Raw genomic sequence first — 23,942 nt, 5'->3', positions numbered from 1 at the left:
GGGTGACGCCAGTGGTCTGGATACCTCCCCAGGCCTTGGCATGCTTTCTCACTCTACCATGGCTACGGAGGAGGGAGTGTCATATGCAGTGGTGTTGCGTAGGGCAGCTGAGGCCTTGGTCTGGAGCTTCCTACAGTGGCAGTCAAGACTAACCTCCTGACAGAGGTGCTTTAACCGCCAGCAGCCTCTTCTGAGCCCCTTCTGCCTTTCAGTGAAGCCCTCACGGATGTCCTCTTGGCACTTGGTTCAAGTCCAGCACAGGGGCTCCTGTAGTCGAGATGATTGCCTGACACTACCGCCTGGCCCCAGGCGCCCCACTTTTCCTACTTCAACACCTGACCCCCGAAAGCTTGGTGGTCCAAGCTTCATCCTCTAAGGACGTATTACCTACTGCTCCCCCAGATAGGCAATCCAAGGAGATGGACCATCTTGGGAAGATGTTTTCTTCTGCCAGATTAGCGCTGCGGTCACTGAATACTGAATGCCGCTTGGGCCGTTATACCCATACAGTGTGGGATACGGTTGCACAAGTGCTGCCACCGTGCCCAGAGGAGGCCCGAGCCGCTCTCACCTACGCAGTGGCAGAGGGTAGAGACGCAGGCAAATTCACCATCAGATGTAGGCTGGATACCGTCCACTCACTAGGCAGAACGGTTTCCACGTCAGTAGCCCTGAGGCGCTGCGCCTGGTTGAGGACGTCTGGTTTTTCTGGGGATGTCCAATCCACCTTATTGGACATGCCCTTTGATGGCCGTCACCTTTTTGGTGATAAGGCAGACTCTGCGCTTGAGCGCTTCAAGGATTCTAGGGCTACGGTCAGATCCTTGGGTCTCGCAGTGACCTCTTGCTCCACACAGTCTGCTTTTCGCCCCTTTCGTGCCTATGGAAGAGGTGCCCCACTTTAATTCATCCCCATCTAGCCACTGGTTCATGCAAACTGTCCAGCCTGTGCGTGGCCACGGATGTGGGACCCACCAACATGGGTCTGGGTGCCAGCGGGTGGCCCAGTCCACCCATAACTCCCCTGCAGCAGCTTCCAAACCCTCCTAGTCCAAACTTTCAGGGCCACCAGAGGCCAGTGGGCGGCAGGATGGCCATCACCTCCCCCACTGGCAAAACATCACGTCGGACAGTTGGACTTTACATATAGTCCGAACGGGCTACTCCCTCCCCTTCGAGACTAGCCTTCCTTCCATGCCACCATACTTCCATCGCATGTTGGAGAATCATTTGGCCCTTCTCTGCCAAGAAGTTGCAGCTCTCTTGGCCAAGGGAGCTATTAAACGGGTCGGGGAGACAGAAGAAGTTTGTGGTTGCTATTCCCACTACTTTCTGGTACCTAAGAAGGACAAAGGCCTGTGTCCTATCTTAGACCTCAGGGCCTTCGGAAGAAGTTCATGATGCCCACGTTGGCTCAGGTCCTGTCTGCCCTCGACTCAGGAGATTAGATTGTAGCGTTGGACTTACAGGATGCATATTTCCATATACCCGTCCTGGCAGCCCACAGGCATTACCTATGGTTCACGGTAGGCCACAAGCATTTTCAGGTCACTGTGCTCCCCTTTGGCCTTACCAGCGTCCCTCGGTTGTACACAAAAGTGACGGCGGTGGTTGCAGCTCATCTGCGCAGATTAGGGGTTCCATTCTTCCCCTATCTCGACGACTGGCTGTTGAAGGTGAGTTAGCCCCAGGCTGTCGTCTCCCACCTCTACGACGGTCATCCTGCACTCACTGAGGTTTACTATCACCGTACCGAAGTCACAACGACTCCCTCTCAGAAGCTCCGTTTCATCTGAGCGGTTCTGGATACGGCGCAGTTTCGGGCTTATTCTCCCGAACAGCGAGTCCAGGATATTCAGGCTATGATACAGATGTTTCAGCCTCTATCTCGGATTTCAGAGAGAATGACGGTGAGGCTACTGGGCCTCATGGCCTCCTGCATCCTGCTGGTGGATCATGCCAGGTGGTATTTGCGGGCTCTGCAGTAGGTGCAGCATCAGGGCAATCTTTCTGACGTCGTCCAGATCTCGGAGGGGACTGCACGTCAATTTCAGTGGTGGTTAATGAACCAAGATTGGGTCAGCAGCAGATCTCTCTCCCTTCCCCAACCAGAGTTCACAGTGGTTACCGATGCGTCACTCCTGGGATGGAGCCGCCACCTGGGAGAGGCAGAGATCAGAGGACTCTGGTCTCCGGAGAAGTCCGGCCTCCACATCAACCTTTTGTTGCTCCAGGTGATTCGTCTGGCACTGAAGGTATTCCTTTCCTCTATCAAAGGAAGAGTAGTGCAGGTGTTCACATACACCACCACTGCCAAGTGGTACTGCAACAAACAGGGCGGGGTGGGGTCATGGACCCTATGTCAAGAGGTTCTTTGTCTATGGACATGGCTGGAACATGAGGTTCGAGGCATGTGGGCTGCTGAATTCATATCTGTGCATAGATCGCCGCCTAGTGTTGGGTCCGGATGATTGCACATTGTTGTCCTGGAAGAGTCTTCGAAGTATTACGAGATAGGTGGCTCCTCCCCTGGACTACAGTGCGCATGGGCATCCTCTCCATCCCCAGATTGTTTTTTTCCGCCATTGGGTTCGGATGTACTTTCTCGACTCCAGTTCGGAAATTTGTTATAACTCTTTTCTAAGGCCAAAAGGCCTTCGGGGCGTCTGTATTGTCTCGTTCGGTGCCTACTTTCTCCAGTTCTTCGAACAGCACGTTGAAGGCCACTTTTGACTTTCGACACCAAAGGCCCAAACTACGACGACGATGGACCGAAGTCCGTTTAAACAATGCCCCGTCTGCAACTCAAAATACCCTCACATTGATGTGCACCCAGTGTGCAATAAATGTTTATCCCCGGACCACGGCGAGGCCAGCTGTCTGGCCTGCTCAAAGTTCCGGTCGAAGAAGACGCTTCAAGTTCGACGCGCAGGAAGACAGTCAGCGCAGAAGTCGGCGCCCGAGCCAGAAAACATCTTCGAGGCCGGTGACGAGGAAGGCGCCGACGAAGAAGATCCTGACCAGCAGTTGGACCCAGCGTCGTAGCATGACTCGAACTTCGATGTGGATGAAGACGATGAGGAATACGTCAATGAAGAAGATGTCTTCGAGGTAGGGGACGACGCAGAGGCCATCGGTGCCGTTGATGATGACTCCAGTGATGAGCCAGGCCCAACCGCAGTAGCGGGGCCTAATACTGACAATACGCTCCCTACGGCTCAGGTCGAGGCATCGCCGGAAGGTCTTAGCCAAGATCTTACTCCACATTCTATAGCCCCGCGTCCAGGCCCGGCTAAGAATACTTCAAAGGAGCCATCGGTCGATCTTTCAAAATCGAAACCAAAACCTACAGAGCCAAAACCGAAACCGAAACTACTAAAGGTGGTCATCGGATCGATGCCATCAAACACGTCGACGCCAGTCAAGTCGAAGACTGTCGACAGCCCTTCGGGATCGAAAGGGGGCGCCGCCTCGAAGACCGGGCCGCCGAAGCCAGGCTCTACAGTCAAGCCCGTCACCTCGACGCAGTTGGCGCCGACGTCGACGCCCAAGCATGGCGACAAGACCAAAGGTCTCCAGGCCAAAAAGGCTGTCGAGCCGAAGATTTCAGCATTCAAACCGCTACTGGGCAAAGCTCTTGAGTCAAAGACCAAACCCGACCCGAAACACCAGATTGCATAGACGCCCAAGGCCGTACATGCTACGCACCGTGAGCTCGAGTCGACGCAAGGAAGCAAGCATGCTAGTGAGCCGCCGAAGCAGCTCGGATCGAACACTACGGCAAGCTTTAAAAAGGTCGGCTCGTCCACAGGTCACCCTCCAATTAAATACGGTCTGCCGCCAACAGCTCGACCCAAGCATCTCGAGCAGCACAAAGGCACCGACACATCCTTAAGACTGTCCGCGCCTTCGAAGTCCGCTCCTGAGGGGGTAATGTTCCAAGAGCCATCGTATGACAACCAGTCGAAACTCTTCATCGACTCAGAATCTGGCAGGCTCACCATCCATAAACGGAAAATCGCACCAGAACATCCCATGGAGGCGTACAAAATCTCTCTTAAACGGAAGAAGGACTCGACCACCTCACCAGTTCTTTTTGAGCATGTTGAGAGCTATTCACAACAAGTGGCATATTCTCCAGCGCAAAGTGAGGAAGACGTGGGTGATGAATACGGTCAGACGGCGTTCACTTATACTGACACTGGTCAGGAGGATTATTAAACACATACAAGGGGAGAGGGCCAAATTATTTATACTCTAATACCCCAGACCCCCTAGAAGGACTATGATCACAAAAAACAATGGGTATACAGAGTTCATCAACATCAGCAAAGGGAAATTCCCAATTTGGAAAAAACTGCCCTCACTCACATACCGAAGTAGGTGACATGCTTCATCATAGGGCCTGCTACAAACGCCCTGGTGTAGCCACATCCAGGGCGGAGCATTAGGGTGGGGGAAAAAAATAATAAATTTCCACGTTACAAGACGTACAACATAATACGTAAATACGTACAACGAGTAACATACATAAGTGATACCGTGTGTAGAGGAACACCTCGTGGATCAGATGTGCGACACAAATAAGTGCAGTAAGGACGTGTGTTAAAACTGATTAGGGGTGCCAAAAGAAAGAATTACTTTATTAGAACCAATTATGGTACCCTTATCAGGATTAAAAGAAAAGAAAGGATGGGAAAATGTCTTATTGAGAAAATGAGGTTTCTCAAGACTTCCCTCCTACCACTAGTCGAGTCAACATGTTTCGACCATTGTTTTGTGCCCCGAAAGGTCACCCTGGTCTTCTTCAGGACTGTCGCAGTTAGATCCACCGGTTACCCGTGTCTTAATAAGATCCCTGGGTAACCCAGCTAGGTGTAGGTCACTAGGATCCATACTCTGCTGGGTATGTCTCTAAATCAGTGGAGGAAATGTCCCCATACAAATCATGGGAAAACATTCACTAGAGAATAATAAAGAAAAAAGAAAATCAGTGAGAGTGAGTACTCATCCCCCACAACACAAGGTTTAGTCTAAAAATCTCTCTTATGTCCTGAGCATTAGTGATATGCTCGGGCTAGTCTCCACAATATTGCAATTTCTAACTGGGTTCCTCACATACTGATTAGAACATTCATACAAGAGAGATGGTCATATTCAACCACTCACAACATATACATCGATAATAAATTACGAGGTATAATACTTCGCAAGACTAAGTGACACATTCCCAACACCATATCCCAACACTGATACTCCGTGCATCCTATACCAACCTATCCAAAAGCTCCTAATAATTGGAGCCGGTCATGAGACTTATTCAGAGACAAAACTAAAAATTAAACAAAAGATTCGAGCTCTCATATGTGATAATATGATTCTTCAGATGAACTCACCGAGTTTATAGAAATCAAAAACTCGAACTGGTGGCCGCCCGGGGGGTTCTGCCCATGAACACAATCTGCACAATGTGGAAAGACAGCGAGAGTCAAATGACTCACAATGATTAAATGTTCTTCTGTAACAGCATTTTTAAAGTTTTCGTAAGATGCAGTGATAGAAGACATCCCAGCCTATGGTCTTACCGTTCAGTCCGGCAGCGCCCGCAAACACTTACTCGGGCACAGAACCACCGCGTAGATGGAAAACGCGGTGTTCCTAGCTCTGTTTATCAAATGCGCAACGTCGCAGTGGAATGACGTCGTCGCCATGGTTACGTCGCGACGTCGACGTGATAAGCAGCGGAGGCCTTCGGGAGATGAAGTTGCATTTAGCCCGTCTTCACTCCCGCTATGTACCTAATCCTTGCCGTCCCCAGAATATACATCATATGCATAGAGTCCGCAATACAGCTCATATGCACAAAGTCCGCATTACCAGCGGAACTGTCGCACCCTCACGGAAATGCTTTTCGAAGCATGCATCTCTCACCAGGAATACCAAAGACCATGAGGGGGGTCAGTTACCGACACTTGTATAGAGTCAGCACAAGCAAGAGGATGTCACACAACCCTCCGGGGATTTGAAAGAGTAACCTCACAGGCATTGGTAGACCCTCATGAGAAATGGATGGGTTTACCTGACATGAAAGTAAGTACGGCCATAGAGAAACTCTCGTGCATAATGTCAATGGGTGAGAAATTGTACAAGCAAGTTTGAAGCAGAGAACGTGACTGCGTTGGCGAATGTTGTGTCGCATATAGACCCCTCAGGTAAGGAACAAAAGAAAAAGTTGTTCTTTGGGAAGGAGAGAAAAATAGCATATGTGCCCCATCACAATCTTACGGGACCCTGGCAGCACCCTGAGACCCAATAATCAGAGATGGTGTAACACTCACTGCCCACCCAAAATTGCTCATGTTGTGTAATTTATAATGTAACAACTGTTCTGTTCTGTGTGACTGATCAGGAGGAACCTCAGCAATGGACTGATGCTGCAGACCCTGATGATCCACAAGCTGCACCGGACATTCAGTCTTACAATGTCAAAACCTCGCCTACTGAAGACACGGCGGCGTTTAACGTTTTAATAGAAAGGGCAGCCCTCAACCATGACGTGGAAATGCACGCAGAACCTGTGGAAGAAGATTTCTTATTTGATACTTTCTCCACCTCTGAAAAATCGGCAAAGACTTGCCTATGCTGAAAGGAGTCCTCAAACATGCTGCGGACATTTTCAAAGAGCCCACAAAGGCAAGTGTTATCAACCCTAGGATTGAAAAAAAGTATAGACCTGCGCCTGTGGACCCTACCTACATCAAAGGCCAGCTCCCTTTGGACTCCCTCGTAGTGGCCAATGCTCGCAAGAGGGCAAACTCGCAAACTAGTGGTGATGCTCCTCCTCCGGACAAGGAATCAAAGATCTTGGAGGCGTCAGGAAAGCGGGTGGCAGCACAGGCTGCTAATATTTGGAGGATTTCAAATACACAGGCACTATTGGCTAGATACGATAGGGCTCACTACGACACATTAGAACAGCTGTTGCAACACCTGCCTGATGTTTACAAAGAGGGAGCAGAAATGATCATACAGGAGGGGAAGTAAATTTCTAATGCATCCATCAAATGTGCACTGGATGCGGCAGACACGGCAGCTAGGGCCATTAACACTAGTGTAATGTTGAGACGTCAAGCCTGGCTCCGCATCTCTGGGTTTAAACCAGAGATTCAAACAACTTTGCTCAACCACCCAGTTAACCCTGACTTCCTTTTTGGTCCCGAAGTAGACACAACCCTCAAAAAAATTAAAAAGGACACTGAGACGGCAAAATCCATGGAGGCTCTGCAGTCACAGCAGTTTCGGGGCAGTTCCTTTCGTCGCTCCGGTAATAGGGGAACATCTAGAGGACAAGCTTTACAGCAAGCCCAGTACAGCAAAGGGAGCACGCAAACCACCTATACAAAAAATAACAGGGGTGGATATCGTGGGAACAGCGCCAAGGGCAGAGGACGTGGAAATAACAATGCCAGATCCTCCGCTCCCAACAAACAGTGACGCCTTGTCACTGCCCCCCGACTATTTAACACCTGTCGGGGGAAGACTCCAGCAGTTCCTGCCAGTCTGGGAAGGCATTACCACAGACAGGTGGGTGAGACAACTTATCCAATACGGCTATTGTCTAGAACTAACCTCCACTCCCCTCAACCTACCCCCAAGGCACCGTTCTATGTCCGCAGAGCACATGCACTTATTGCAGCAAGAAGTACTCTCCATGCTGCAAAAAGGAGCAATCGAACTCGTGCCTGCAAAAGAGCAAGGTACAGGGGTGTACTCTCTGTAATTCTTAATCCCAAAAAAGGACGGTTCCCTGCGGCCCATTCTAGACCTCAGACCCCTCAACTAATACATACTGTCAGAACACTTTCATATGTTAACCTTACAGCAGGTCCTACCATTGCTCAGTCAGGGCGACTTCCTAGCAACCCTGGACCTCAAGGATGCATAATTCCACATTCCCATTCACCCAAGTCACAGGAAATATCTCAGATTCACCATCAACAATCAGCATTACCAATTCAAGGTCCTGCCTTTCGGGGTCACCACTGCCCCCAGAGTGTTCACCAAGTGCTTAGCAACTGTGGCTGCGCACCTTCGGAGACAGCACATCCATGTCTATCCCTACCTGGACGACTGGCTTGTTCAAGCAAAGTCAGCCCAGCAGTGTGCCAGCCACATGTCACGCACAATTCACCTCCTACACAGTCTAGGATTCTCACTAAACTACCAAAAGTCGCACCTTCAGCCCGCTCATGGCAGCAGTCAACAGCGCAGCCAAACTCTGCCAGAGTCAACAGCATGCAGCTGCTAATTCAGAAATTCAGGCCCCAACAATCGCTCCCAGCGCAAGTATTCATGCAGCTGATCGGTATGATGGCCTCCTGCATATTCATAGTCCCGCACGCGAGGCTACACATGCGTCCCCTTCAAGAATGCTTAGCACGACAGTGGAACCAGGCTCATGGGCATCTAAAAGACCTAGTGTTGGTGACCGGTCGTGCATACAACTCTCTGCATTGGTGGAACACACAAAACCTGTGCAGGGGACGACCGTTCCACGAGCCTATCCCACAAGTAGTGCTGACGACGGACGCATCTCTCCAGGGCTGGGGGGGGCGCATGTCCTCCATTATACTGTGCAAGGACTATGGACGGCACAGCAGCAAAAGATGCATATCAATCTTTTGGAGCTGATGGCAATCTTCATGGCACTGAAAGCGTTCAAATTGCACCTGTGCAACAAGGTCGTGTTGATCCGGACGGACAACATGACTGCCATGTATTACATCCAGAAACAGGGAGGCACACACTCCCCGCAGCTATCTCACCTAGCCCAGAGCATGTGGAAGTGGGCCATCCAAAGGAACATCTTCCTCATGGCGGAACATCTCCCAGGCAAGGACAACCAGATGGCGGACCTGCTCAACAGGCACAGTCATCAGATGCACGAGGGGGAGATTCACCCCTCAGTGCTCCAACCATATTTCCAGCGGTGGGGTCATCCAGAGATCGACCTCTTCGCCACAAAAGAGAACGCAAAATGCCAAAACTTCGCCGCCAGGTTCCCACACCCGCAGTCTCAGGGCAATGCGATATGGATGAACTGGTCAGGCAGATTTGCGTACGCTTTTCCCCCAGCCCCACTCATGCCGCTAGTGGCGCGCAAACTGCGGCAGCACTCCATGACGCTCATCCTGGTTGCTCCAACGTGGGCACGGCAGGCTTGGTACACCACGTTCCTGGAACTTTCAGTGGTGCCCCACCAACGGCTGCGCCTCACGCCCAGTCTCCTCACTCAGAGCCATGGAGACATTCAGCACCCAGATCCACAACAGTTGAGCCTTGCGATTTGGCTCCTGAGGTCATAGAGTTTGGCTACCTCAACTTGTCCCCTGACTGTATGAACATCATCAAAGAGGCAAGGCGACCTACTACTAGGGCGTGCTATGCAGCCAAATGGAAACGCTTTGTCATCTACTGTTCCAATAATGACATTAATCCGCTAGATGCGTCCACGCAAAACATAATATGTTACTTGCTGCATCTAAATCGATGCAATCTAGCGTATAGTTCCATTAGGATACATTTGGCCGCCATGGCAGCTTATCTTCAAAACAGGCAGCATCTTTCCCTCTTCAAAGTGCCTGCCATTTAAGCCTTCTTGGAAGGACTCAAAAGAGTGATCCCTCCCAGACACCCTCCTTCGCCTGTCTGGAATCTAAACATTGTTCTCACCAGGCTCATGGGGCCACCCTTAGAGCCTCTTCATTCTTGTGAGATACAGTTTCTTACATGGAAAGTGGCTTTTCTGATAGCCATCACATCGCTACGAAGAGTCAGTGAGCTTCAAGCCCTGACAATTCAAGAGCCCTTCCTACAAATTCATGCTAATAGGGTAGTGCTGCGCACCAACCCCAAATTCATGCCTAAGGTGGTCTCGCAGTTCCACATTAATCAAACCATTGAACTGCCAGTTTTCTTTCCAAACCCAGATTCAGTGGCAGACCGAGCACTGCACACCTTAGATGTCAAAAGAGCTCTCCTGTATTACATCGACAGGACAAAAGACTTTAGAAAGACTAAACAACTTTTTGTTGCCTTCTCTCCACAACACAAAGGCAACCCTATTTCCAAATCAGGTATAGCCAGATGGATTGTTAAATGCATACAACTCTGTTATCAAAAGGCTAAACGCACTTTAACAGTTCCCCCAAGAGCGCGTTCCACACACAAGCTAGGGGCATCCATGGCTTTCCTAGGTAACATTCCTCTAGAGGATATATGTAGAGCAGCCACATGGTCCACCATACATACATTTACCAAACACTACTGCGTAGATGTACACCCCAAACAGCAAGCCGCTGTAGGACAGGCTGTTCTCAGAACTCTCTTTCAGACTGCTGCAGCTGGCACGGCAAACCGCCGCTAAGGAGGTAACTGCTATTTATTCTATGCACAGATATGAATTCAGCAGCCCACATGCCTCGAACGGAATATGCTACTTACCAGTATGCATCTGTTCTTGGCATGTAGGGCTGCTGACATTCATATCGCCCGCCCTCCTCCCCGGTGCCTGTCGCAGCTGTAGCACTCAGAATCATTTTCAGGCATGGTCATCACTTTCAGTATTACACTCCATCTCTGCCACAATGGCGAAAAACAATCTGGGGATGGAGAGGATGCCCATGCGCACTGTAGTCCAGGGGAGGAGCCACCTATCTCGTGATACTTCGAATGACTCTTCCAGGACAACAATGTGCAATCATCCGGACCCAACACTAGGCGGCGATCTATGCACAGATATGAATGTCAGCAGCTCTACATGCCAAGAACAGATGCATACTGGTAAGTAGCATATTCCGTCATGTCCCTGGTGGTTCAACACCTAGCAGGTTTTCTGAATGCTAGAGTGGAAAAGCTCAGCTGTCTGTGCATGATGGATCATGAATAGCATCTTCACTCAGAGGTGGTGCAAGGTCTCTTTCAGCAGTGGAGAGAGCCTTGGTTAGATCTGTTCACCACCAAAAAGAACGCACGTCAGCAGTTCTTTGCTTTCTTGCCCGAGTGCTGAAGAAGATCAAACGCGACCAGGCCAAAGTCATTCTTGTGGCTGTGTACTGGGCACGAAGAGTCTGGTACCCCGAGCTCTTGAACATGGCCATCGATCCTCCCATCAGAGTACCTCTTTGGGAGAATCTTTTGTCGCAGCAGCAGGGAATGGTCCTCCATCTGAACCTGTCCAGTCTTCACCTCCTTGGGTGGAGAATGAGCAGTGGCAGTTGATAGCTTTTGACCTTCCGCCCGAAGTCTGTAATTTTATCTCATTTGATGTCGTGTGATCAACTAGGATTGTCTACCTCAAATTGAAGCAGAGGAAGATACGACTCGAAGATAATAGAGTCCGTTTGTTAAAACCCTGTCCTGATGAAGGTGTCAACTTACAAACCGAAACGCTGCGTCGACAACTTGGTTTTTTATTAATTTCTTTGCTGTTTTTAATAATGTGTATTGTAGACATTGTAGAGATGTACATCATTTTTGTATGATGCTGACACTCTTTTTTACTTCGTACTGTGGCACAGTTATTGATGCTTTATATTGTGTATTTTTTTAATAAATTAACAAAAATTTTACCTGAATTGTTTTGTTCATTTAACTTTTGTCTTCTCTATAACTTGTGACAATTATTAAGAGTGGCTCTAAATGTAAAGATCCCTTGAGTTATGGCGGCACTATATAAGTAAGCACTATCCTTTTTTGCTAGTTAGTAAAAGGGACTGTTCTGACTTCTTGTTTTACCTTGACTCCTCGTCCCTGGAACGGATTTTGAGAGGAGACCTCCCTTTCTGTTTTTTTATTCACTCTTAAAGGCTACCTTTTGGCCATGTCTGCCTTTCTTCGCCTTCCTGATCAGCCTTCTCTTTTCAAGTCCCCTATTGTAAATGGATTTCTGAAGGGCATTACACATCTCTTTCCTCCTTCTCCTTTCATAATGCCCCAGTGGGTCTTGAATCTTCTCTCGACGTTCCTTATGTTCTCTCCCTTCGAGCCTCTACATAATTGTCCTATCAGACTCCTTACTTTGAAGACTGCGTTTCTTATCGCCATCACCTCTGCTTGCAGAGTGAGGGAGCTTCAAGTTCTGTTGTCAATACCTCCTTTTCTTGCTGTTCATCCGGATAAAGTAGTCCTTCACACAAGGCCCTCTTTTCTTCCAAAAGTGGTTACCTCTTTCCACATATGGCAGACCATCGCTATGCCCACCTACTTCCTGCCTCCGCACCCTTCCAAGGAGGAGGAGAGACTCCACCGTCTGAACCCGAAATGGGCACTGTCTTTCTGTCTAGACCACACGAAAGATTTCCGGGTAGACGATTAACTCTTTGTTGGCTATTTAGGCTCCAAGAAAGGTTGTGCCATACAAAAACACCCAATCTCTCGATGGGTTGTCCTATGCATTAAAATCTGCGTGCCCACTCCACCTGGGCTATGGCAGCTGATACTGCCTTGGGACGTGGAGTTCTTCTCATTGACATCTGTCAGGCGGCCATGTGGTCAACACTGCACACGTTTAGCAAACATTATTGCCTACACAGCCAAGTCCGGAGAGAGGGCTATTTTGGCTGTTCTGTTCTCCAGGATTTTCTGGTGTGAACTTAGTTCGCAGACCCACCTCTTGGGGTTGGCATTGCTGGGGTATCTATTCTAAGTTGAGAAATCTCTAACTAACAGTCTCTTTCAGATGAACAAGTTACTTACCTTTGATAACGATGTATCTGTAGGAGACATATGTTAGTTATAGATTCCTTACCGCCCCACCCATCCTCATCATTCTGCGAACTGACTTCTAGGGATAGGGACTCCTTTCCAGGGCCCTAGTTATGTGCACCAGTGGTCAATGTCTTGCATGGCTCTGCACTTCTGGGGTGGAAAGTCGTGTCAGAACTGACGTCAGCGCGCAGGGGCGACTTCTAAGTAGACATTGCGATGTCATACCGGCGACCATGATGCTGAAGACAGACACGGAGTCGACCGATGCCGCCCACCGACGTGCAAGGGTACTGCTAAGAGAACGACTCGCGGCCGCAATCCGGGGTAGGCTCCCAGTGAATTAAATAAATAAAACCGGCAGACAGAGCACACTGTAGTCTTCTAGCAGGCGGCGGCGGGGATGCAAGGGCCAGACGCGGTCAGGCAACAATGGCGGCCGCAAACATACGAAAATTTCTGATTCGGGGGCGCATTTAGGCGTTCTGAGTGAGAGTGACAGCAGAGTGAGAGTGACAGCAGAGTGAGAGTGACAGCAGAGTGAGAGTGACAGCAGAGTGAGAGTGACAGCATGAGACAGCAGAGTGCGAGTGACAGCAGAGAGCGAGAGACAGCAGTGAGAGCATGAGTGAGCATGAGTGACTAGAGTGAGAGTGACAGCATGAGAGACAGCTGAGTGAGTGTGACAGCATGAGACAGCAGAGTGAGTGACAGCAGAGTGAGAGTGACAGCAGAGTGAGTGTGACAGCATGAGACAGCAGAGTGAGTGACAGCAGAGTGAGAGTGACAGCAGAGTGAGAGAGACAGCAGAGTGAGAGAGACAGCAGAGTGAGAGAGACAGCATGAGACAGCAGAGTGAGAGTGACAGTATGATAGACAGCAAAGTGAGTGTGACAGCAGAGTGAGAGTGACAACATGAGTGACAGCAGAGTGAGTGACAGCATGAGTGACATCATAGTGAGAGTGACAGCATGAGTGACAGCAGAGTGAGAGTGACAGCAGAGTATACCATATGGAAGATCATCAGGATCAGGATGCTATTAAGTTACTTGATATTACGTCTGCTTTGGGCTTGCTCCCTTACCTTTCCGGCCCGACCCATGACAAAGGTCACACTTTAGACCAGGTCTTCTCCACTTCACCAATTGTGGTTACTGCACTCTTGCCGGTATTATGGTCCGATCATCGACTTGCCTATTTCCAAATATCTGGCACTGAGAAACCAGCAACTAGCGCTATGAGACAGCAGGAAAGCAACTACTGGGCGTTCCATCGGGTGACTCCAGATCTGTTAGCCCAGGCCCTGGTGAACCATCCTCTGTCCTACACTGGTGATCTGGATAATGACCTTGAAATCCTGCAGACCTGGCTTTTAGCTAGATTGAATGAGCTTGCCCCTTTACAGCCCCCCCGATCCGATACTAAACGGGTCTCGGCCCCCTGGTTTACGGCGGAGCTGGCCCACTCCCATAGACAATGTAAAGTCGCCGAACGGATATGGAGAGCCCAATATGATGCCGAGGCAAAACGGATTTACAAATCCATGATGAAATCCTATCATGGATTAATCCTACAGGGAAAGAAGTGCTATTTTGCTAAAAGAATTGAGGAAGCAGCTAACTCCTGTAAGGAGATTTTTTCGATCGTTAGGGAATTCACTACCCTGCGATCGAATTCAGCACAGGAAGTTCCGGCTGAGACCTGGGCCGATACCATTGCGAACTTTTTCACTATCAAAATCAGGCAGATACAGGACTCCTTCCCTCCGAGACCGATAGCCGTTCTTTCGACTTTGTCGAATGAGATAGTTCACCTGCCCACCCTTGGCCCTGTCCTGTTGGACTTCCCGCCCCTCACGATAGCCTCATCTTTAGCATTGATGAGGAATCTCAAATCTGGCTCACCTCGTGATCCTTGCCCGGCGAAATTCTTAGCTAGAATGGCAGATGTTGTCAACCCTATAGCCAACCCTATTCTTAATCTGTCCCTGAGTCAGGGAGCCTTGCCACATTCCTGGAAACAGGCCATGGTTATTCCTCTCCTTAAAAAGCCCAACCTTGCCCCGGAAGTCCCGGCCAATTATAGACCGATCTCGCTCCTCCCAGCACTCACTAAAATCCTGGAGAAACATGTTCACAGCGTGCTCTCCAACTTCCTGGAGTCTAATGAGCTTCTCCACGCGTCTCAATCGGGTTTTCGACCCAACTTAAGTACTGAGACTGCGCTCCTGGAAGTTTCAGAGATTGTGAAGGAGGTGCTGGATGCCGGAGGCCGGGTGATGTTAGTTATGTTAGACTTGTCGGCGGCTTTTGACACCGTCCCCCATGAGGATCTCCTCACAAGACTACATGACATCGGTCTAGGGGGGACGGTGCTCAACTGGTTTTGTTCTTTCTTAGCCAACCGCCGACAAACGGTCTGGGCCTCTCCTGGATCTGCCGAAATGCCGCCATTGGGAGTTGGAGTTCCTCAGGGCTCAGTATTGCGCCCTACTCTATTTAACATCTTTAGGACCCCTCTGGCGACATTGGTGGAGTCCTACAGGGCCCAGATCGTCTCATATGCTGACGACACCCAGCTTCTCTTCACCTGCCGTAAGAGCGAAGAATTCGATGGGGAAAGTATCCGTGAGTGCCTTGGGGCTGTTTTTAACTGGTTCCAACTGAACAGCCTCAAGTGTAACTCGGATAAATCCGAGATACTTTTCTTTGGCTGCCCATCGGATCCGGATTGGCATGGTTGGTGGCCTGCCGACATGTTCCCTCCAGCTCAGTCTTCTGAATGGGCTAAGAACCTGGGAATTAAAATTGACAACGGGCTTACGCTCAAATCCCAGGTGTCAACTCTCACAGGAACATGTTTCGGCATTCTCAGGATGCTTCGAAAGTTTTTTCCATTGCTTTCTGAGGAACACCGGAGAATAACTGTACAGGCCCTCATTGGATCCAGACTGGATTACGCTAACATTCTGTATCTGGGTCTTCTGGATTATCTCTTACAGCGTTTGCAGGTGACCCAGAATGCTGCGTCACGAGCTATTTTTGGCCTGCATCGTCGAGCTAGTGCCTCGAACTTGCTGCAATCTCTCCATTGGCTCCCCATATGGAAGAGGGTAATGTTCAAGGCCTTGACACTAGCCCACAAAGCCCTGCACGCTACAGGTGCAAAATATCTACAGAAGAGGCTGGATTTTTACCGGCCGACACGATCCTTAAGATCGGAGTCACTGGCACTTGCTGTAGTTCCTCGTATAAAGAAGGCTCGTGTGGGTGGTCGGTCCTTTAGATTCCTGGCCCCTCAGTTGTGGAATTCTTTACCTCTGTCCTTACGGTCCACATCTAATCTGCTTGCCTTTAGGAAGGGTTTAAAGACTTGGTTATTTTCTGGTTAGAGTTCTCTATCCTTGGGTTCTGTTTTCCTTTTATTGTTGTTATGTTTTTCAGTTCTCCTTTCTGGGTCAGGAGCACAAAGCGCCGGGACACTCCTTTGGAGTAGCCGTTGCGCTATAGAAAACCCATAAATAACATAACATAACAGAGTGAGAGTGACAGCAGAGTGAGAGTGACAGCAGAGTGAGAGAGACAGCAGAGCTAGAGTGACAGCAGAGTGAGAGTGACAGCATGAGAGACAGCAGAGTGAGAGTACAGCAGGTTGAGAGACGGCAGAGTGAGAGTGACAGCCTGAGTGACAGCAGAGTGAGAGTGACAGCAGAGTGAGTGACAGCATGAGTGACAGCAGAGTGAGAGTGACAGCATGAGTGACAGCAGAGTGAGAGTGACATCATGAGTGACAGCAGAGTGAGAGTGACAGCATGAAAGACAGCAGAGTGAGAGTGACCGCATTAGTGACAGCAGAGTGAGAGTGACAGCCGAGAGACAGCAGAGTGAGAGTGACAGCAGAGTGAGAGTGACGGCATGAGTGACAGCATTCTGCCTGTATGTCAGGCACTGATGGTCAAATAATACTTGAATGCAGCGTACGTATTGTACAACGCTACAATAACCTTTTATATGTAGTTTGTGGCTATTTCCTTACTGCAGCTTTGATGTATGTTTTTCAGATCCCTACAATAATTGATATTTTGACTTTTTTAAGGCAATTGCTGCTCTCTCTGAAGAAGGTTTTTTAATGGCCATATGTCACAATCTGTGGCACTCATGTGGTTATCTGTGGAGGCATTATGGGCATGGAAACAGCTCTCTGCGAAATATGTAGTGACACGTCATATATTTTAATTTTCAGGTCATACCTCCATGACACGACCCAAGTCTCTACTGGTGTCTTCTCCTTCCACCAAACTGCTAACTTTGGAAGAGGCTCAAGCGAGGACCCAGGCTCAGATCAACTCTCCAGTAGCAGCAGACAGCAAGTACATCGAAGTGGGGGATGGACCCGCTGCTCTTCAGGGGAAGTTTCACACAGTCATCGACTTCCCTTCTGAGAGGTACCAGAAACACATTTGCAGTATAACATTGCCAGCGAAACACAAATTCTGAACCCTCTCTTCCGACTACAAATAGTGGAGATTTCAAATGACAGTAAAGCATGTGTGTGTGGCAAAGCTCCATTGGACAACTGTTGTCAAAAAAACAGGTCAAAGGAAATTGGCAGGGTGGCTCAACTCCTCAGCAGCATATACAATGTGTTATAACAATGCCTCTCAATTCATTGATACTTTGATAAATAGCTTCAATATCTACTTGCAGTTTAACAGTTTTAAAAACTTTCTAAATACAATAACAATTCCTTGTTTCCATCTATTTAAATTGCTAATTACCACATGAGGCATTTTTGTCTGCGGGTCTGGTGATCATAGTAGTACACTTTTATATAACTGGGCAAGGCAAAAAAACAGACGGCAGATTTTTGTTTGTCTGTGAGCATAAAGTGCACCCTACTTGGTTGGCGAATCTTTCCATAATGGCCACCGGTACCCATGCTCAGACCGACTAGTTTTAGAAAAATTGCCCTGATGCATGGTTATATGGCTACTTGCCATGGGGCATTCTAGTCATGATAGAGTGCAAAAAACCTCCGATGGCAGCAGACATGCTCTAACATGTATTCTCTTGCAGCGCACACAATCTTTTTTGGCATAATGTCTATGGACTACTGATTAAACTGTTCCAGGAGACACTCTTTTTTTGTTAAGAGTGATACGCTTTAGTCTGCAAAATAACAGTGACATATAATCAGTACTGAAAAAGTTAAAAGGAGTGGCATGTTCATCGAAACTACCTGCATACCATTACATTGTAATTAAAAACAATGTAGCAATAGATCATTGTAAGTAGAATCTCACAAGGGCAGCACTTACCAGTAAATGAGAGCGCTGAAGAGTTAGGTTGGGTATAGGAGGTTACGGAGTGCTAAGAGCATTTCTTAAGTGGGTTGAAAGGAATTTTTTTATCATTTTGGTTGTCCACCTACATGTGGTTAGTTATGAAAATGGCATTCAGGAGTGCCTCACTTGAGTTAACGTACAGACGTCTGCTGGTGCTGGAAGTATATGTTTGACTCAGCATATCTGAAAGCAACACGTAGTGATAGATTCCTCACCTTAGAATTACCCCAGGCATCAGACTGGATCCGGAAAGTTTTAGTCAGCAGTACCCCTGCGCGTCGGTAGGCGTCCTATTGCGGCTCCGCGTGTGCGTCGCTGGCATAATTGTCACCTAGATGACGTTGTTGGAGCAACTCAGATGCGCCCATGCGCGTTGACATCAGTTCTTTCTTTTTCCGCGCCAGCAAGCACAGATCCGGCAAGAGCAAGTACCCCCAGTCACTTTTTGACTGAGTTTTTATCGAGACCTTTTGTCTCAATTTGTTTGAGTCGTTCGACTCCTAGTGTCGTAGGGATGCCCGGCTTTAAGAACTGTGGAGACTAACACCGCAGGATGTCTGTGACACACCCACACCGCTTGTCTCTCTACTGCCTGCGGCGCGACCACGACTCGACTGCCGGGCCATGGCGCCAAAGATTTTGCGGGAGCGGTCGCGAAAGTTGCTGGAAGTCCGGCAGTCTGCTCCGCGCCGCTCAATGTCCCGGTCCCGTGGGAGGTCGAGGGACCGGTCGCGGAGCTGTCACCATCGTTCCTCTGGATCTAAGTCTTCACACTCTGGGTCAGGTAAGTTGAAGCATTCCAAGAAGAATTCGAAGAAGCGTTGCCGCCGGCCTACCTGCACTTTCCGGGTCCTTCGGCGACGCCTGCTCGAGTGCAAGAGTTTCTTGCTGCCATGGCCCGACTCTTTGGGCCGTCTGTCCCCGCAGGTGTGCCTACAGGCCCCGAGGGCCCGACTGGGGGTCCTGCCTTTCCATCGCCGGTGGCCTCGGCACCACCTCGTCGGCGCGCCACAGGCCCCCCCCTGGATCCGGGATCAGATCCCGGGCAACATCGGTTGACCTCATAACACCTCCACCGGTGACGACTGCTCCTCCAGCACCATCTCCGATGTCGTCGGGCACCACTGCCAACGTCAGCCCCGGTTTCAGCCCTGAACCGGACACGGCGCCGAATCGGCGTCGCTCGACGCCGACTCCGACGCCGATGGAGCCTTTTTACCCCTATGTCCGTCCTCCTTATTTTCAGCCTGTTTCACAGTCTTCGTAGGAAGGGGAGGACTGGGAGGGATCTGAGGACCCTCTCACACAACAGTGTGATTATGATCCGGACTGGGCAGAGGATTTGGGGGATGCCAGTGGTCTCAACACCTCACCTGACCTTGGCATGCTGTTTCCTCCTTCTGTGGCTACGGAGGAGGGTGCCAGTTACGCAGTGGTGTTGCATATGGCAGCCGATGGCCTCCACCACGAACTCCCTACAGTGGCTGTCAGGACTAACCTACTGACAGAAGTGCTTCAGCCGGCGGCAACCTCTTCGGAGCCCATGCTACCTTTTAATGACACACTTTATGGCGTTCTTTTGGGCACTTGGTCCAAACCCAACACAGGGGCTCCTGTGGACAGGAAAGTGGCCCGACGCCATCGCCCGGCTTTGGGCAACCCCCTCTTTCTCTCCCAACACCCCACTCTTAAGAGCTTGGTTGTCCAAGCCTCTGCTTCCCAGAGCGTGTTCACTTCCGCACCTCTGGATAGGGAATCCAAGAAGCTGGAGCAGCTTGGCAAGAAGCTGTTTTAATCGGCGAGCTTAGGGCTGCGGTCGGTGAAAACTGCATGCCTCTTGGGCCTTTATTCCCACTCTGTGTGGGATACGGTTGCGCAGGTGCTGCCCTACTGTCCGGAGGAGGCACAGACAGTCCTCTCCCAAGCTATAGCAGCTGCAAGAGACACAGCAAAGTTCACCATTCGTTGTGGGCTTGATATTGCCGACTCGCTGGGCAGGGCGATTTCCATGACGGTGGCGCTTCGGCGACACGCCTGGATAAGAACAGCTGGCTTTTCAGAGGATGTGCAGAACACTCTTTTGGACATGCCCTTTGATGGCATTCGACTTTTTGGCAATAAAGTGGATAGTGCATTGGAGTGCTTTAAGGACTCACAGGCTACGGCCAAGTTTTTGGGCCTGTCGGCCAGTCGCCCTCCTCCACCTTCCGCTTTTCGTTACTTTTGTGGCCACGGAAGGGGTGCCCCAACATGTTTGTTCCAGAGCCACAGGCCTGGGCAGCAACATCCTCAGCGCAGCCGCGGACGTGGGAACAGTCAAGGCAGTTCTGGGGCCAGCGGGTGAGTCAGTCCACCTCCACCCCGCATCCACTGTGAAACCTTCCTAGTCCGAAATTTCAGGCCCATCAAACACCAGTGAGTGGCAGAATTCGGCATCATCTCCCCCACTGGCGCAACATCGTATCAGATAAGTAGGTGCTGCAAATTGTCTGAATGTGGCTAATCCCTCCCCTTCAAGACTTCCCCTCCAGCCATGCCACCTCAGTACCACTGCCTGTCGGGGTACCATCATGCGCTTCTTCAGCAGGAAGTCACAGCCTCTTGGCCAAGGGGGCCATCGAGCGCCGTCCTGGACCAAAAGTAGGTCGTGGTTGTTATTTCCACTACTTTCTAGTCCCCAAGAAGGACAAGGGCCTGCGCTCTATCTTGGACCTCAGGAACGTCAACCGATTCCTCCGGAAGGAGAAGTTCAAGATGATGACGCTAGCTCAAGTCTTGTCTGCCCTCGACCCTGGAGACTGGATGGTAGCGTGGGGCTTGCAGAATGCATATTTCCACATTCCCGTCCTTCCGGCCCACCGACGTTACCTGCAGTTCACGGTAGGTCACAAGCACTTTCAGTTTACCTTGCCCCCCCTTCGGCCTTATTAGCACCCCTCGGGTGTTCACGAAAGTGATGGCGGCAGTTGCAGCTTATGTGCGCTGATCAGGGGTTCTAGTCTCCCCCTATCTCGACGACTGGTTGTTGAAGGCAGGCTCGCCCTAGGCAGTCGTCTCCCACCTCCAGACTACGGCCGATCGCCTGCATTTGCTGGGGTTCTCCATCAACGTGCCGAAGTTGCACCTGATTCCCTCTCAGAAGCTCCTCTTCATCGGAGCGGTTCTGGACTAGGCACAGTTTCGGGTTTATCCTCCCGAGCAGCGAGTCCGGGATATTCAGGCTATGATTCCGATCTTTGTTGTAGACCCTATGTCAGCAGGCTCTGTGCAGCTGGACATGGCTGGAACATCAGGGGGTTTCCCTGTTGGTTCAACACCTGGCAGGTTCTCTGAACGACATGGCGGACAAACTCAGCCGCAGGTGCATGTTGGATCACAAATGGCGTTTGAACTCTGATGTGGCGCAAGGTCTCTTTCAGCAGTGGGGAGAGCCATGGTTAGATCTATTCGCCGCCGAAGAGAATGCGCAATGTCATCAGTTCTGCGATTGGAATTTCCAAGGCGGCACTCGCTAGGAGACGCTTTTCGTCACGAGTGGAGTTGCGATCTACTATACGCCTTTCCGCCTATACCACTTCTACCCAGAGTGCTGAAGATCAAGCGCGACTGGGCCCAAGTCAATCTTGTGGCTCTAGACTGGGCTCGAAGAGTATGGTATCCCGGGCTACTCAGCATGGCTATCGATCCCCCGATCCGACTGCCTCTTCGGGATGATCTTCTGTCGCAGCAGCAGGGGACCGTCCTCCACCCAAACCTGTCCAGCTTCCACCTCCTTGCGTGGAGATTGAGCGGTGGCATTTGACGTCTTTTGACCTGCCTCCCGAAGTTTGTGATGTAATCTTGGCAGCCAGGCGTCCCTCTACTAAAACGGTGTACGCCTGGAGGTGTGGAATACATTTGTGGCTTGGTGCACAGCAAAGGCTGTGGATCCCCTTTCTGCCCCTCTTTCAGAGGTCCTTCTATTTCTTTTTTCTTTGGCCCAGCAGGGCTCTGCTCTGGACACTCTCCAGGGCTATATCTCGGCCATTTCAGCCTTTGTACAGCTTCCAGATCAGCCTTCCCTTTTCAAGTCCTCTTTTGTGAATAGATTCTTAAAAGGCATTAGTCATCTTTTCCCTCCTGTTCCTTTCATAATACCTCAGTGGGGCTTGAACCTGGTTCTGATATATCTGATGTTTGCTCCCCTAGAGCCACTTCACAGCTGTCCTCTTTGTCTTCTTACTTTAAAGACAGCTTTCCTGGTGGCTATCACCCCTGCCAGAAGAGTGAAAGAGCCCCAAGCCCTTTCTTCTAAACCTCCTTTTCTCTCTGTCCATCCGGACAAAGTTTTTCTAAGGACTCGTCCATCTTTTCTGCCAAAGGTTGTCACTACCTTTCACATCGAGCAGACCATCACTTTGCCTACCTTCTGTCTGCCTCCGCATCCCTCAAAAGAGTAAGTGAGGCTTCACTGCCTGGACCCAAAACGTGCGCTCTTCTTCTACCTCAACCGCACACAACAGTTCTGGGTGGATGACCAGCTCTTTGTTGGCTACATGGGCGCCAAGAAAGGTTGGGCCGTGCACAAGCAGACCATCTCTCGGTGGGTCGTTCTGTGCATTAAGGCTCGTTAATCTTTGGCTAAAAAAGAGCCTCCAGTGGGGCTATTCGCCCATTCTACCAGGGCGACGGCAGCCACTACTGCTTTGGAACAGGGAGTTCCCTTGCATGACATCACGGCAGGCAGCTACGTGGGCCTCGTTTACCAAACGTTACTGCCTTGACAGCCAAGTCCGGAGAGACTTTTTCTTTGGCCGTTCTGTTCTCCTGGACTTCCTGGAGTGATCTTGGTTCGCAGACTCATCACTGGGGTTGGTATTGCTTTGGTATGTATTCTAAGGTGAGGAATCTATCACTACGTGTTTCTTTCTGATGCACAAGTTACTTTCGGTAACGATATATCTGTGAGAAACATTAATAGTGATAGATTCCTTACCGCCCCATCCATCCTCCCCATTCTGCGAACTGATTTCTAGGGTTAAGGTCATCCCTTTCAGGGCCCTAGTTTCATGGCACCAGTGGTCAGTTTCTTGCATGGCTCTGCGTTCCTGGCGTGGAAAGTCATGTGAAGAACTGACGTCAGCGCGCGCGGTCTCGGCGTCAACGACGCACGCGAAGCCGCACGACGACACCTACTGACGCGCAGGGTTACTGCTGACGAAAACTTTCCGGATCCAGTCTGACGCATGGGGGTAATTCTAAGGTGAGGAATCTATCACTACTAATATTTCTTACAGATATATCGTTACCAAAGGTAAGTAACTTGTGCGTCAGCATGTTTTACTGAAATGGATGAGGTAGAGAACTAACCATCATTTCTATGACAAAAGAAGCCCCTCATGCCTTCTTTACTGCCATATACACTGTAGGAAATAATGTCAGTTTTATAGCTTTGCTTTTATTAAAATAATGTTCAGGTGCATCTCACTTTTGTCATAAATTCAAAACGTTAGCATTCAAGTTGCTCATTAGAATTCTGTGGTAAAGCGTGATAGATCAATTGGGAGTTAGCTGGCAGCCTCCTGCTAGTGTTGAAGGTACATTTTAAAGCCTGTGCATCAGAATGTCGTACTGAAATGGTCGAAGAACGTATTTGAAAACTCATGCAAAATGTTCTCATTTTAGCTTTCTAGAGTACTAGCCATAATTTCTAAGACAAAACGACCCCCGGCTCATTTTGTTAATTGCTAAACGAAATGCTTCAAGATTGCTTCAGGTGTGCCAGAGTTTTGTCATAAATACAGAATGTTAACTCTCTAGTTGTACGTTAGAATGCAGTGAGAGGCTGCAGTTA

The 23,942-nt window shown here is 49.8% G+C and overlaps 1 protein-coding gene across 3 annotated transcripts in view; it reads left to right on the top strand.

The window, feature by feature from the left end:
• Nucleotides 1-23,942, top strand: part of ARHGAP32 (Rho GTPase activating protein 32) — a 1,359,293-nt gene that overhangs the window by 1,139,090 nt on the left and 196,261 nt on the right. For all 3 annotated transcript variants that reach the window (XM_086956893.1, XM_086956892.1, XM_086956894.1), the window contains one exon: nt 17,008-17,209. In XM_086956893.1, the coding sequence (XP_086813019.1) occupies nt 17,008-17,209 (202 nt within the window). The remainder of the gene's footprint in view (nt 1-17,007; nt 17,210-23,942) is intronic.

The sequence above is a fragment of the Lissotriton vulgaris genome, chromosome 2_1 (genome assembly GCF_964263255.1).
Source record: "Lissotriton vulgaris chromosome 2_1, aLisVul1.2, whole genome shotgun sequence".
In the NCBI taxonomy this organism is placed as follows: Eukaryota; Metazoa; Chordata; class Amphibia; order Caudata; family Salamandridae; genus Lissotriton; species Lissotriton vulgaris.
Note: the sequence above shows the minus strand (reverse complement) of the source record. Positions and strands in the feature narration are given on the sequence as shown.